The sequence below is a fragment of the Siphateles boraxobius genome, unplaced genomic scaffold (assembly GCF_051911475.1).
Source record: "Siphateles boraxobius isolate OS27281-9 unplaced genomic scaffold, OSU_SipBor_1 29, whole genome shotgun sequence".
NCBI classification, from domain to species: domain Eukaryota; kingdom Metazoa; phylum Chordata; class Actinopteri; order Cypriniformes; family Leuciscidae; genus Siphateles; species Siphateles boraxobius.
In genome coordinates, this window is record NW_027508908.1 from 13,027,714 (window position 1) to 13,039,989 (window position 12,276).

The 12,276-nt window shown below is 36.5% G+C and overlaps 1 protein-coding gene across 4 annotated transcripts in view; it reads left to right on the plus strand.

The window, feature by feature from the left end:
* gpm6ab (glycoprotein M6Ab) overlaps nt 1-12,276 on the plus strand; it is a 92,722-nt gene that overhangs the window by 73,540 nt on the left and 6,906 nt on the right. For all 4 annotated transcript variants that reach the window (XM_077246683.1, XM_077246681.1, XM_077246682.1 and 1 more), the window contains exons 2-3: nt 9,331-9,523; nt 12,058-12,214. In XM_077246683.1, the coding sequence (XP_077102798.1) occupies nt 9,331-9,523; nt 12,058-12,214 (350 nt within the window). The remainder of the gene's footprint in view (nt 1-9,330; nt 9,524-12,057; nt 12,215-12,276) is intronic.

The following is a 12,276-nucleotide window of genomic DNA, read 5'->3' on the forward strand; positions in this document are numbered from 1 at the left end:
CACTTTAAGACCAACTGCACGGATCCAATACTCGTATGTTTTCTTGCTCAGCTGTTTAGGTTCACCTAAGGGATAAATGACTGTGTTTACTTGCAAATACATGGTAATTTTGACACATATGTATGTGTATTTAACCGTTCAAGCCCAATTAGTTGGCAAAAAGCACTCAGTTCTCACGCGCTTTCATGTGCACGCATCTCTAAGACAGCGCTGAGAAAAAGCATATAGTTAAATGAATTGTCTTTCGCTGCTTACTGCACTTCAACAGCTTAAAATAACTTGTTTTTGAACAGCAATACTTGAAAATGCATGCAAAAGATAAGATTTTGTGACTGCTTAGTACAGCAACTGCGTAACTGTGAGCGTAACAAGGGACGATAGTTCAAAATCTCTACCGGTTGATTCATTTATACTGGTTAATCATGTCTACCGGTATAATGCCCACCCCTAATTGCAGTGATCAACTCTGTATGGGTTTTAAGTTTATTATTTTTATCTTTATTTAAGCTATATTTTTGGGGTGAATAAAGTATGAGGAGTAAGAGAAAATAATTTTGTCCATGACACACTGAATCATGCAGAACTGTGTCTCTTGAGGCAAGTTTAGTGCTGCCCCTCATGACCTGATACTGTCGCACTGATGCCTGTGATGTCTGACAGCTGGCAGTATTGCGCTGGCTGCCTTAACGACTGATTATCTGGAGTGAATGAAAGGAAAGAAGGGCAGAGAGGACATTATGAAGCTCATTGACCCCCCAAAGCATGTAGCATGTAGCCACCAATTTACTTGGCACTCAATTTGGAAATTGGTAAGACTCTTGTCTTTGTTTGAGGTTTGGTCCTGATTTATGGCTTTATATATTTGAGCACTCAGTCTCTGTAAAATGTTGTCTACTGTTTGTCGAGTACTCCTTTGAAACTCATTTACAGGTCATAAAATTCAGTATCTGTCATAATGTCTGTAATAAATGCAATTATAGTAAGTCCATCGAGGCACAGACCGTTCATAAATTTTGCAAGAGCTGCACTTATACAAATGCAGTTCAGTCACTGATGTAACAGCAGTTTTTTAAATATATTTCACTAATTCATTTAATCTCAGAGGGTGGCTCTATTCAACCTTCCCTTATGGAGCCATCCAATTAACGACACTGGTGTGAGAATAAGAAGTGCACAAAATAATCAACACAAAGACTGCTTGCTAATTCGCAGGTTTTAATGAAGGCTCTCACTTTCAGATGCAATGCCTGTCAAACCCGGGAGAATTATGGAGCGTGCTCTTGGTCTGCTCACTGTAGTGCCTTCATCCTCTCTAGTAAAGCTTTCATATTGTATCAATAACAGATTTCTTTGTTATATGAAGGTCACATTAGAACTTTTTTAATTTACATTTTTTATACGTTAAATGCTATTTAATTAATGCAATGCAATGTAAATTAATATAAACAGAGTACAATGAACACAAATATGTTATTATTCATTGTTATATTCTTTTATTTTTTCAAAATATTGCCTTGAGTTGTGGTGTAATACTCGAAATAAAAATTATGATGTGATGAAAAGAAAAAAAGGTAAATATCTTGTGAACAGATTATTTTCTTGTCATTCCCAACCAAGCTGTACAATTTGTAATTGTGAAAATATGAATTTAAGGACTATTGAAAATATTGGTACAATATGTACAAAACTGAAAACAATGGTAGCTATGAAGTTGTGCCCAAACAGCTATATACAATACCATATGTTTATTAAAGATTACCATTATATATCTCTAGAATTAATCTCTCATATGTTTAGCATTCAATCTACATCTAATTGTAACTATAGCACCGATATATTACAACAAAATATAGACAATTATCTTCTGTTTGTTCATTCTCTAGTTCAGTATGGGCCTGGTTACACAGCTACATTTTTGATATTATTATTCATTGACAAAGTTTCTCCATAAATCATTTAAAAAGTGAAGATTAAAAGTCAGCCTGTGGGCTATATGCACAAACCATATCACACATGTGCAGCCTCCTTCAGTCCTCCTTTTTTATGACCCATGAGAGCTCTGAGTAATTGGAAAGATGTTCAATGTAACATCCCCTGTTATTTTTCAGTCAATTTTCATCACAAGTCTTTGAATTGCAAAAAAAAATATTATTTTTTTTTCATGAGATGCATATTTTCATTAAAGCATATATTTCTAGGAAAATGGCACAGTAATTACAATCACTGTGGACAATTATTGTAGTGAAGAAATTTATTTGATCACCTGTGAGCACTCTTTGTGTAAAACTAAAGCTTCTGCTTGCCACATTGTCATGATAAGGCAGCAGTGTTAATAATGCTAAAATAAGAGTCACTAGATGGATAAATGAAAGCAAGTGGCATCATGTTCCTTTATGTAGAGAGCAGCGCAGCCTGGGTGTAACTGCCAAAGGAATATCCCAGAGTCTTTTAAGCATTCCTAAAAGCCTCTATGGATTTAACTGTCTGCTGATACAGTCCAAATCTTAAGCTTTTTGAACACCAACAGTAATTAGTATTTCACCCATACTGTGCATAGTAATCAAACACATTAAACAGTATATGGTACCTGATTGCAGTGCTATCCATTTACATATAATTAATAGTGTTTGATACTCTTTTAAGTCAAAGGAGTCATGCCCCTTGTCCATGACATCATAAATGCTTCCCCCCTGGGTCACCCTGTGTGCTTGATTTAATAGTAATGGAGCAATGGAGTGACTTTACAGGGGATAAACACTGCCTGGTCCCTGATGTCTTTTGAGTGGGGTTTCAGATTTCAGATATTTGTGGTTGGCAAATAGCTCACTATCTTTCGGACATGCATACACAGAAGTGGAGCGAAATGTGAGTGTTATAGGAACACCCCTCACACCAAGCAAGGATTGCAGCAAAAGCAAATGCATTTTAATTGCTGATGGGACAATAAAGTGATGGTCTATTTTTTTGTTGTTCTATCCATTTATTTATTGTCATGAATCCTGTCTTGTGTGTACTTTTATCATTTCCTGTCTTGTGCCAAGTTTTGTAGTCTTATGTAGTTTTTCATGTTGATTCGTCTCCCCAGGTGTATCTTGTTTCCTCATTTCCTAGTTAAGCTTGTTTGCCCCTGTGTATTTATAGCCCTTGTGTTTCACTTGTTACTTTGTCAGTTCTTGTACATGTATTGGTCCCTTTTGTTTCTGTGATCCTTGTGGTTTTGTTCCTTTGTTCCTTGAGTTCTGTTTTATCTGTTTGTGTTATTTTATTAAATATTCTGCACTTAGATCCTCGCCTTCGCCTGCTTTCCTCAGCATGTTACATTTATACAGTTCCTACATACAATGACTTGAAGACCTCTTTTATGATAAGCATGTTTTTATTTTCTGAATTAAATTGAATTCTAAATGAAGAAAGCCTTAGTTAGATTGGATGGATCTCCATGTCAGAAATATTTGATCCTACACTGAATTTCTGTGTTTTTGATATCCGTTTCTGTCAACGGCAAGCCCTGTCTGGTATCCAAAACTGTAACTTCTATCAGCCTAAGAGATTGACTGAGAAATGCCAAGAGCAGAAAGCGGGAGACAAAGTTATAATGCGCCAAGCTGGTTTGTGGAATAATCATTCTAACAAATACAATAAGTATTATTATGCCAAAGCAAAAGCAATGGAAACATTCTGCTTCAAACTACAAAATTAATTTGAATTAAAAATAAATAAATAAATAAATAATGAAAATAAAATGCAATATGAATGTATGTTTGCTCTCTTAAAGTAGCACACACAGTTTGCTATTGAGAATCCTTAGATACTTTGATTTTGCATCTTTTATGAATCTTTTAACAAAAAAATCTTCACTGCTTATTTAAAAAGTTATATACACAGCTTTAAAGTAAAAAAAATAAATCATGATTATGGGAGATAAAATCCATGTTCTTTTTTGAGTGGCTCATATGAACGAAATAGATATGCATGATGATCGTGGAGTTCCAATTTATACGCCATTAGCTGCATGCGAGCTGCTTCACATTCTGATCAGGCTGGCTGCGGCTAACAGAGCCTTTCAGAGTCCTGCATCTGCGGAGCTGTTTTGTTCAATATTTGACTGAGGGAGAGGGTGTTGTAATACTACATATTATACAACATTAGAAACAACTGTTTATTTAAACCTAATATTTTGTTGGTTAAAGAAGGGGAGAGGTGGATTATGATCTGTGCCGTGCATCAGTGGCAGGAGTAATGTTACCGCTTTCAATCAATCTGCCCATTCATTGCAGGTTGGAGCGTCTCAAGAAATTTTTTTATACTATATTGTGGTGTTTAAAAAAATAGTATGCAAACTCTTCAAAATACATAATGCTCATTTGAATGTTTCACATTTAAAAACATTTTGTAATACAAACTTATACTATTTTAAACAACATGATTGAGGTGATTTTGAGGTATTTAATGACCATTTAAAAAATTTTTTTTACTTAAGACCACATGAAATAGTTGAATTTGTTAGTCAGTGTCTATTAGTCTATTAGTTTAAAGTTTTCTATATGTAGTTCTAAAAGATTACACTATTTTTGTCCCTGATGATCCCTTCAGTATAAACCAACAAATCATCTGGAATGGAAATGTAGTGTATTATGGTTACATAATTGTTCTTCGTCATTTTTGATGGCCTTTCTTATGTGCTTCTGATGTTAGAGCTGCTCTTCCATTCCATTCCATTCCATTTCCATTTAAAAAATAATGTAATTTGTAGGATAAGGAAAAGGTTTTAGTCTAGACATTTTTGTAGGGCGTATTGTTTTCCAATGAATAACAATAGGGCAGATATACTTTTTTGCCTCAGAAGCTTTGGTATGTTTAATTCCTATTCCCACATTGGGAATACAAGGAGCTTTTCTCCATTTGGAAGGTTGGCTGAAGGTACAGGATGCGTTTCTAAGTTCACTGTGACCATGTAAGATGTAGAAAGAAGCGACTCTAAATAATCTTTCGCACCCGCCCTGTTGTTATCCAGATAGATGTGGCATATTCATTGCTCTGCAGTGGATTAAAGACAATGGACAAAGAGGAAATGAGACGAGTGTTCCAGTTGTAAACCTACATTACTCCAGCAGCGCTGCACGAGAACAACTTGTCATCTGAAATGCAAGTGTGGTGTCTATTTTTGGGTCACATCATTTTCCCTCATCAGCTTTGATGGCCTTATAATGTGCTTTTGAGGTTTGGGCTGCTCCTCTGTTTTTTTGTATATCAAATTAAATGTTTGGATATTACATTTTATTTTTAGTCTAAATGTATTACTCCATTTTAAATATTAAATCAGTTTGAGATAATACTTGAAACCAATTGAAATCTCATGAAGGCAAAAATATATTTTATATATATTTTATATATATTTTGTTTTTATTAAATATTTAATAACTAAGTAATGCAATACGATGATGATACACTAAAAAAAATTGAAATCTGTCGGCTTGTTGAAATCCATGTACAGTTGGTCTAAACATAAGAAAGTCTGTATAAGGAAAGAAAGGAGATTACCATTTTAATGGTCTCTGATTCTGATCTTCTGGACCAGTGGACAATGAGACAGATAGTTGTATTTGCTGATATACTACCAAGCAGGAAGCAATTCATCTGCATGAGAGATGCTCACCACCTCTCTCAGCCTTAATGTAGTCAATATAGGGTGCTTGTCTTCTTCCATTAGTGTTTCTGTGAAAGTGCCTGCCAATTATACCACATTTGTTTTAGAACTTCATTTATTATTTGTGATGTAGTTGTAATGAGTTTATTTCTGTCAGCAGTGTTACAAAGAGTGACTCGCTCAAATACAATTGTTAAAATTAACCCATATTGTCTTTTTTAACCAATTTATCATGATCATAGTTTTATTACTTTTATGATTTCACTAGTCAGAAAAGTCATTTATATTACAGCAAAAGAGAGACATAAATTAAGCTTAAAATAACCACAGACCAGTTTCCAACCTGTTTACTATGGTTGCAAACCATTTTGCAATCTATTACTTCGTAACGCACACTGGGCAGCAAACCTTGGTTCATGGTGAGGCACAATCACATTGTTTCATTCTTATGCCTGAGTGCAATTTTAATTGCATAGAATATCTGTACAGACTTCCCTCCTGAGAGTATCTATACGATGAAAACACTCTCCACTGTTTTTGAATGTGAAAGAACAGTGAAAGAATCAAACATCCACCGTGAGGGTTTTTAATAAAGAGGCAGATTCAACGACAGAGAGATTGATTCAGAATTTTTTGAACTATCATTTCTAAAAAGCAATATTCTTACCTAAGCAAACCTTACCGGTGTATATGGCATGAGAGGGGAGCACTTGATGAGGCAGGGTTAGGCTTGAGTTTTCCACTGACAGTCTGAGTATTGATCTCATGTCTCATCCCACTGAGATCAAAGAACAGACTTTGGCTCCCTCATTAATCTGTTTCAGCTCTCTCAAGACTGCATCTTAAGAACACCACAGGGATGTCAGTTTGGGGATGTTTATTGGCATGATAAATAAGTAACGTGTCACTCTACTTCACTCCCAGATATTACAGTCAATCTGCCTAAAATGAGGGGCATTCAAATTTACAGACACCTGGAATTAGCGATCCAAGCAATAGCGAAAACGTGAAGACATTAAGTCTTAATGGCATGTAGACTTTTCTGCTGACTCTACACTGAAAAAAAAAAATGTGGCACTACATCTGGGATGCTGATGATTTTGTGTAGATTACTATAGGTATATTATAAATATAGTATGTACTTATATGGTTCGTATTGTTGTACTTTCCAAGATGATTTGATATCCAGAAAAGTATATAATCGCTAATATATGGTATTTCATTTAGCTAGTTTAGACCACAAAGGTGTCCAAATAATTCAAACTTGCAATATGGGAACACATCAAATGTTTTCCTGCTCAAAATGTATTTAATTACAGGTACACTACCTTCAAAGGTTTGGGGTTGGTAATAATTTTGAATGATTTTGAAAGAAGTCTATTATGCTTGCCAAGGCTATACAGTGAAAACAGTAATGTTATGAAACATTATTACAGTTTAAAATAATTAAATTTTTTTCCATTTTAGTATATATTTTAAAATTTAAGTTATTCCCATGATGACATGAGTCTTCTGTGTCTTTATGAGTCTTTAGTGTCACATGATCCTTCAGAATTCATTCGGATATGCGGATCTATTATTATTACTATTAATATTATCAATGTTGAAAAACAGATGTGCTGTTTAATATTTTTGTGTAAACTGTGATACTTTTTTACAGGATTATTTGATGAATAGAAATTTCAAAAGAACAGCATTTATTTGAAGTCTTTTTTGTTCATTTTTTTTTGTAAATGTCTTTACGGTCTCATTTTGATCAGGATCAGTATCCTTACTGAATTAATTCATTCACGAGTTCACACTTACATACAATTAGAGGAAGTAAAGTTTAATGCGTATTTGGCGTGCTGTCCGGGGGAGGGCTCCGAGCACGGAGTTTGGCCCAAACCTGGAGTACTTTACATAAAGTTCTTTTCTATAGAAGTTAAAATTGTATTTATTTTAATTCTGTTGATCTGATTGAATTCATGTTTAAACAGAAAACAAAAGTCATACTATTCAAGAATCAACACATACGAAAAGTTTGAGCACTGATTGAAATTCCAGTATACTCTACTAATGCATGGTGTGATTAATACATAAACATTGTTATCTTTTCTTAATCTGTGCATTACTCTAAAACTCAGGTCAGTATACAGGATTACATAAAGAATATTTTGCTGCAGTAACGCTTGCCTGCTCACCAGAGGATTTATACTGTGTTCAGAGCTGCAGGCTCTTCTCAAGGTATAATGGAGGTGTAAGTCTGTTTCCCCTGTAACAGCTGGGTCACTGCTGCAAAAATACACATACTCCACACGGTAAACGGCAGGTTCTGGGGCACCGCTACAAGGAGTGAGGAGAATGCAGACACAATGCTATTGCACCAATAGCAACTTGGCTACAAGGCGCTCAGTGAAAAGATGGGATGTAAGCTCGAAAACCGTGAGCATTCAGCTTCAGGGTTTAAGAGGTTGTGCTGTGAAACATTTAGCCTGCTTGACTAACTCTTTGTTTTGTTTAAGATGACCCCTTAATTCATTGCTGTGTCGCGCTGTGGAATAGCCGCCACTGGTGCCATTCTGGACTTGCAATATTAGCAATCAATAGTGGTTGCGTGCTGTTGAATTGTGTCCATGAATCTTTTAGCTGTGGTAGTTATGATTGGTTAGAGAGTGACAGTTGACTTCCTGCCCTGTGACATGTGTGTGAATGGATGTTCTCTTTGACCGTGCAAATAGAAATTGCTTTGCACTTTCATCTGGTGAAACTGTTACAACTCTGAGATGGGTAATAGACCAATGGGACTCTGCTGATATATGCATGTTCATTTGTTGTACATAAACTGTCCTGCTTTGAATTGATGTAGTCTTTGCTGTTTATAACCCTGGAGGACTTCTGCTTTTTTAACTGACATTCAAGCTATTTCAGTTATATAATGATTATGGGCATTAAGATTAAAAAAAAAATGTTTTTGAAACAAGTCTCTTATGCTCACCGAGTTTGCAAGTAAAAATAAATTAAAAACAATAATATTGTGAAATGTTATTACAATTTAAAATGTGTTTTCTATTATGTTATGATATTTAAAATGTATTGTTTATTTATATCTTTTTGTAGAAACACAGTGATACTTCATTTTTAATTTTTATTTATTTTGATTTTGATAAATAGAAAGTTCAAAAGAAAAGCATTTATTTTAAATGATTTTCTTTTTTGTAACACTGTAAACATCTTTGCTGTCACTTTCGATCATTTTAAAGCATCCTTGCATTAATGTGATAACTTCTTTAAAAACAACATTCTCTTGATTTATTCAATTAAAAAAATGACTTTTTACACTGTAAAAAAGTTGCTTCCTTAAATATTTAAGTACAATCAACCTAGTTGTTTAAGTCATTTCAACTTAAATTACATTAAACTGACCTAAAAAATGACAACATATTTTGATTAGTTAAAGCAATGTAAAAACAAATGTTTTCATAACTTATTGATTATGATTTTTTTACAGTGTACATTTAAATACTTTCACTCAACAATATACCTAGTTGAATACATTTTTGACACATTCCCTGTACTTGATTCTAATTTATCTTGCACTTCTACATATTTATCAACAGCATTGCCCTATATGGGCGGTAAAGCATCGCTATTGATTGTCATACTCTACTGGTCTATGGACTAACATTCCCTCTTGTTCCCAGGGTGTTCTGAATGCTGCCTCAAATGTCTGAGTGGGATACCCTACGCCTCTCTGATTGCGACCATCCTGCTGTATGCCGGGGTGGCGCTCTTCTGTGGCTGTGGTCACGAGGCTCTCTCTGGGACCGTCACCATCCTGCAGACCTACTTCGATGTTGTCCGGCCGCCTGTTGATGCCCTGAACGTCTTCACCATGTGAGTGCCACAGTATCAAAGTTGTAATAAAAAAGAACATTTGCTGCCTGTTGAGCCCAATTTCGGTGACATTTTTTAGTTGCACCCTACTTCAAATGCACATGAATTCAATTCAGTTTCTTTCACCAGTGCTTCTCAATAATGTAGTAACTGACATTATTGCATTTAAATTTACATTTACATTTAGTCATTTAGCAGACGCTTCTTTCCAAAGCGACTTACATCTGAGGACTAAAGCAAGCGAGTCATCGTGAAGAGGGAAGAACGACGCAAGAAGTGCTCAAAATACAAAGTTCAGGCATTGCTCAGAGTAGCAAAAGCCAGACAAGGGAAGATTTAAAAGGGAAGGAAAGATTTAAATGAGAAGAAGAATTTTTATTTATTTATTTATTTTTATGTTAAGTACTCACGGAAGAGATGAGTTTTCAGTTGTCTTTTGAATGCTGTCAGGGATTCTGCATTACGGACGAGGGTGGGGAGATCATTCCACCAGCATGGAACCGTGAATGAGAATGTTCTGGAGAGTGATTTAGTGCCTCGCTGTGATGGCACCATGAGCCGTCGCTCCTTGGCCGATCGTAGGCTTCTGGTAGGGACGTAGACTGGTGTTAGGGAGTGAAAGTAGGACGGAGCTGAGTCTGTGGTAGATCTGTAAGTAAGCGTCAAAGCTTTGAATTTGATGCGAGCAGCGAGTGGTAGCCAATGCAGTGAGATGAACAGAGGAGTGACGTGAGCCCTTTTGGGCTTGTTGAAGACAAGGCGGGCTGCAGCATTCTGGATCATTTGTAGAGGTTTAGTAACACATGATGGAAGTCCAGCTAGAAGAGCATTGCAGTAATCAAGCCTAGAAATAACCAGGGCCTGGACGAGAAGTTGTGTTGCATGCTCAGTTAGGAAAGGCCTGATCTTCCTGATGTTATACATTGCAAACCTGCATGATCGAGCTGTCTTTGTAATGTGGTCTGTGAAGGTCAGCTGGTTATCAAATATTACTCCAAAATTTCTGATTGACCTTGATGGGGTGATTGAGGATGACTCTAGCTGGATAGTGAAGTCATGCTGTAGAGACGGCTTGGCAGGGAGGACGAGAAGCTCAGTCCTGAGCCAGGTTGAGCTGCAGGTGATGTTCCTTCATCCATGCCGAGATGTCCGCCAGAAAGCTTGAGATACGTGTAGCTACTGTGGGATCATCTGGTTGAAATGAGAGGTAGAGCTGGGTGTCATCAGCATAGCAATGGTAAGAGAAACCATGTGCCTGTATGATGGGTCCCAATGATGTGGTGTAGATGGAGAAGAGGAGCGGTCCAAGAACTGAACCCTGAGGAACCCCTGTGTTCAGTTGATGTGCTTTGGATACCTCGCCTCTCCATGTAACCCTGAAGGACCTACCTGTGAGATAGGACTCAAACCAGTGGAGGGAAGTTCCTTTGATGCCCAGTGATGAGAGGGTGGACAGAAGGATCTGATGATTCACAGTGTCGAAGGCAGCAGAAAGATCCAGCAGAATGAGAACTGAAGAACTTATGAGAACTTATTGCTTGTCTATTGCAAATAACACAAGCTCGTGTGAATTAACATTTGACTTCAAATGACATATTACTTCATGCAGGTCCTGATTTTGACGATTTTGACGCGTACATATTTCTACAACATATGTTGATCCTGGAACAACATTCTGGTCTGAAAATCCTAACCATATCCCTACCCCTTAACCTAACCCTACCCATAAATTATCCCTAAAATCAGAGGCAAATTATATGTGAATAAAACTGATGTAGAAGCACCTAACCATGGTTATAAGCCTAAACTTGACATAAACTCTAAACTCTAGTCTGATTGGTTGATTGGAATGTTGTTCCAGGATCAACAAAGTTGTTGATCCAGTAACATGTACTTGGTGAAATCAGGTTGTGCTGACTGCATTCATTGTCTATTTGTGATTTATTGGTTAACTCTACCATTAAAAAAACAGACTTGTTGCATACACCTTATTCAAGTTTGTTCAACAGCGACACCACAGAATAATTAAATCTAGAGCGAGTAAAGAAAATAGCTTGTTTTCCCACACTCATATTTCTAAAGAACAGTGACACACGCACACACTTTTGCCAAGCCTGATTTTTCTGAGCTACCATGTTAGGTTTTGGAATCAGTCCCAGTCAGCGAATTAGGCGTTCTGAAATCACACCAGATCAACCAAACTCCACTGGTGGGAAGAAGAGCAGGATGGAAGGAGAGAACAAGAGAAAGGAGTGGGTGGAGGAAGGAATAATGGTGTGGAGCGGCATTTCTTCAGCCAATTTTTTTTTCCTGAGTAAGGCTTTAGAATAAGTAAATTAGACAGTTATATGTTTGTTTTTAATATAATTTAATGTACACACAAACCACAAACCAATCTGCACAAACCACAAAAACATAAACCAATCTTCCACCATTATGCCCTCTATTGTCATTGAATTATCGTTGTATGCAAGATAAGCACTGACACCCTTTTCATTAAAAGTCACTTATTATTTATCGTTTTGATTCCTCAGGATTGATATCTTTAAGTATGTGATCTATGGAGTGGCAGCAGCCTTTTTCGTCTATGGTATTCTACTGATGGTGGAGGGATTTTTCACCACTGGGGCCATCCGGGACCTTTATGGGGACTTTAAGATAACCACCTGTGGGCGTTGTGTCAGTGCTTGGGTAAGATCAACCACCCAAACAACTACTGTAATGTATGATGAGCAGGAGACCATGTTAAATAA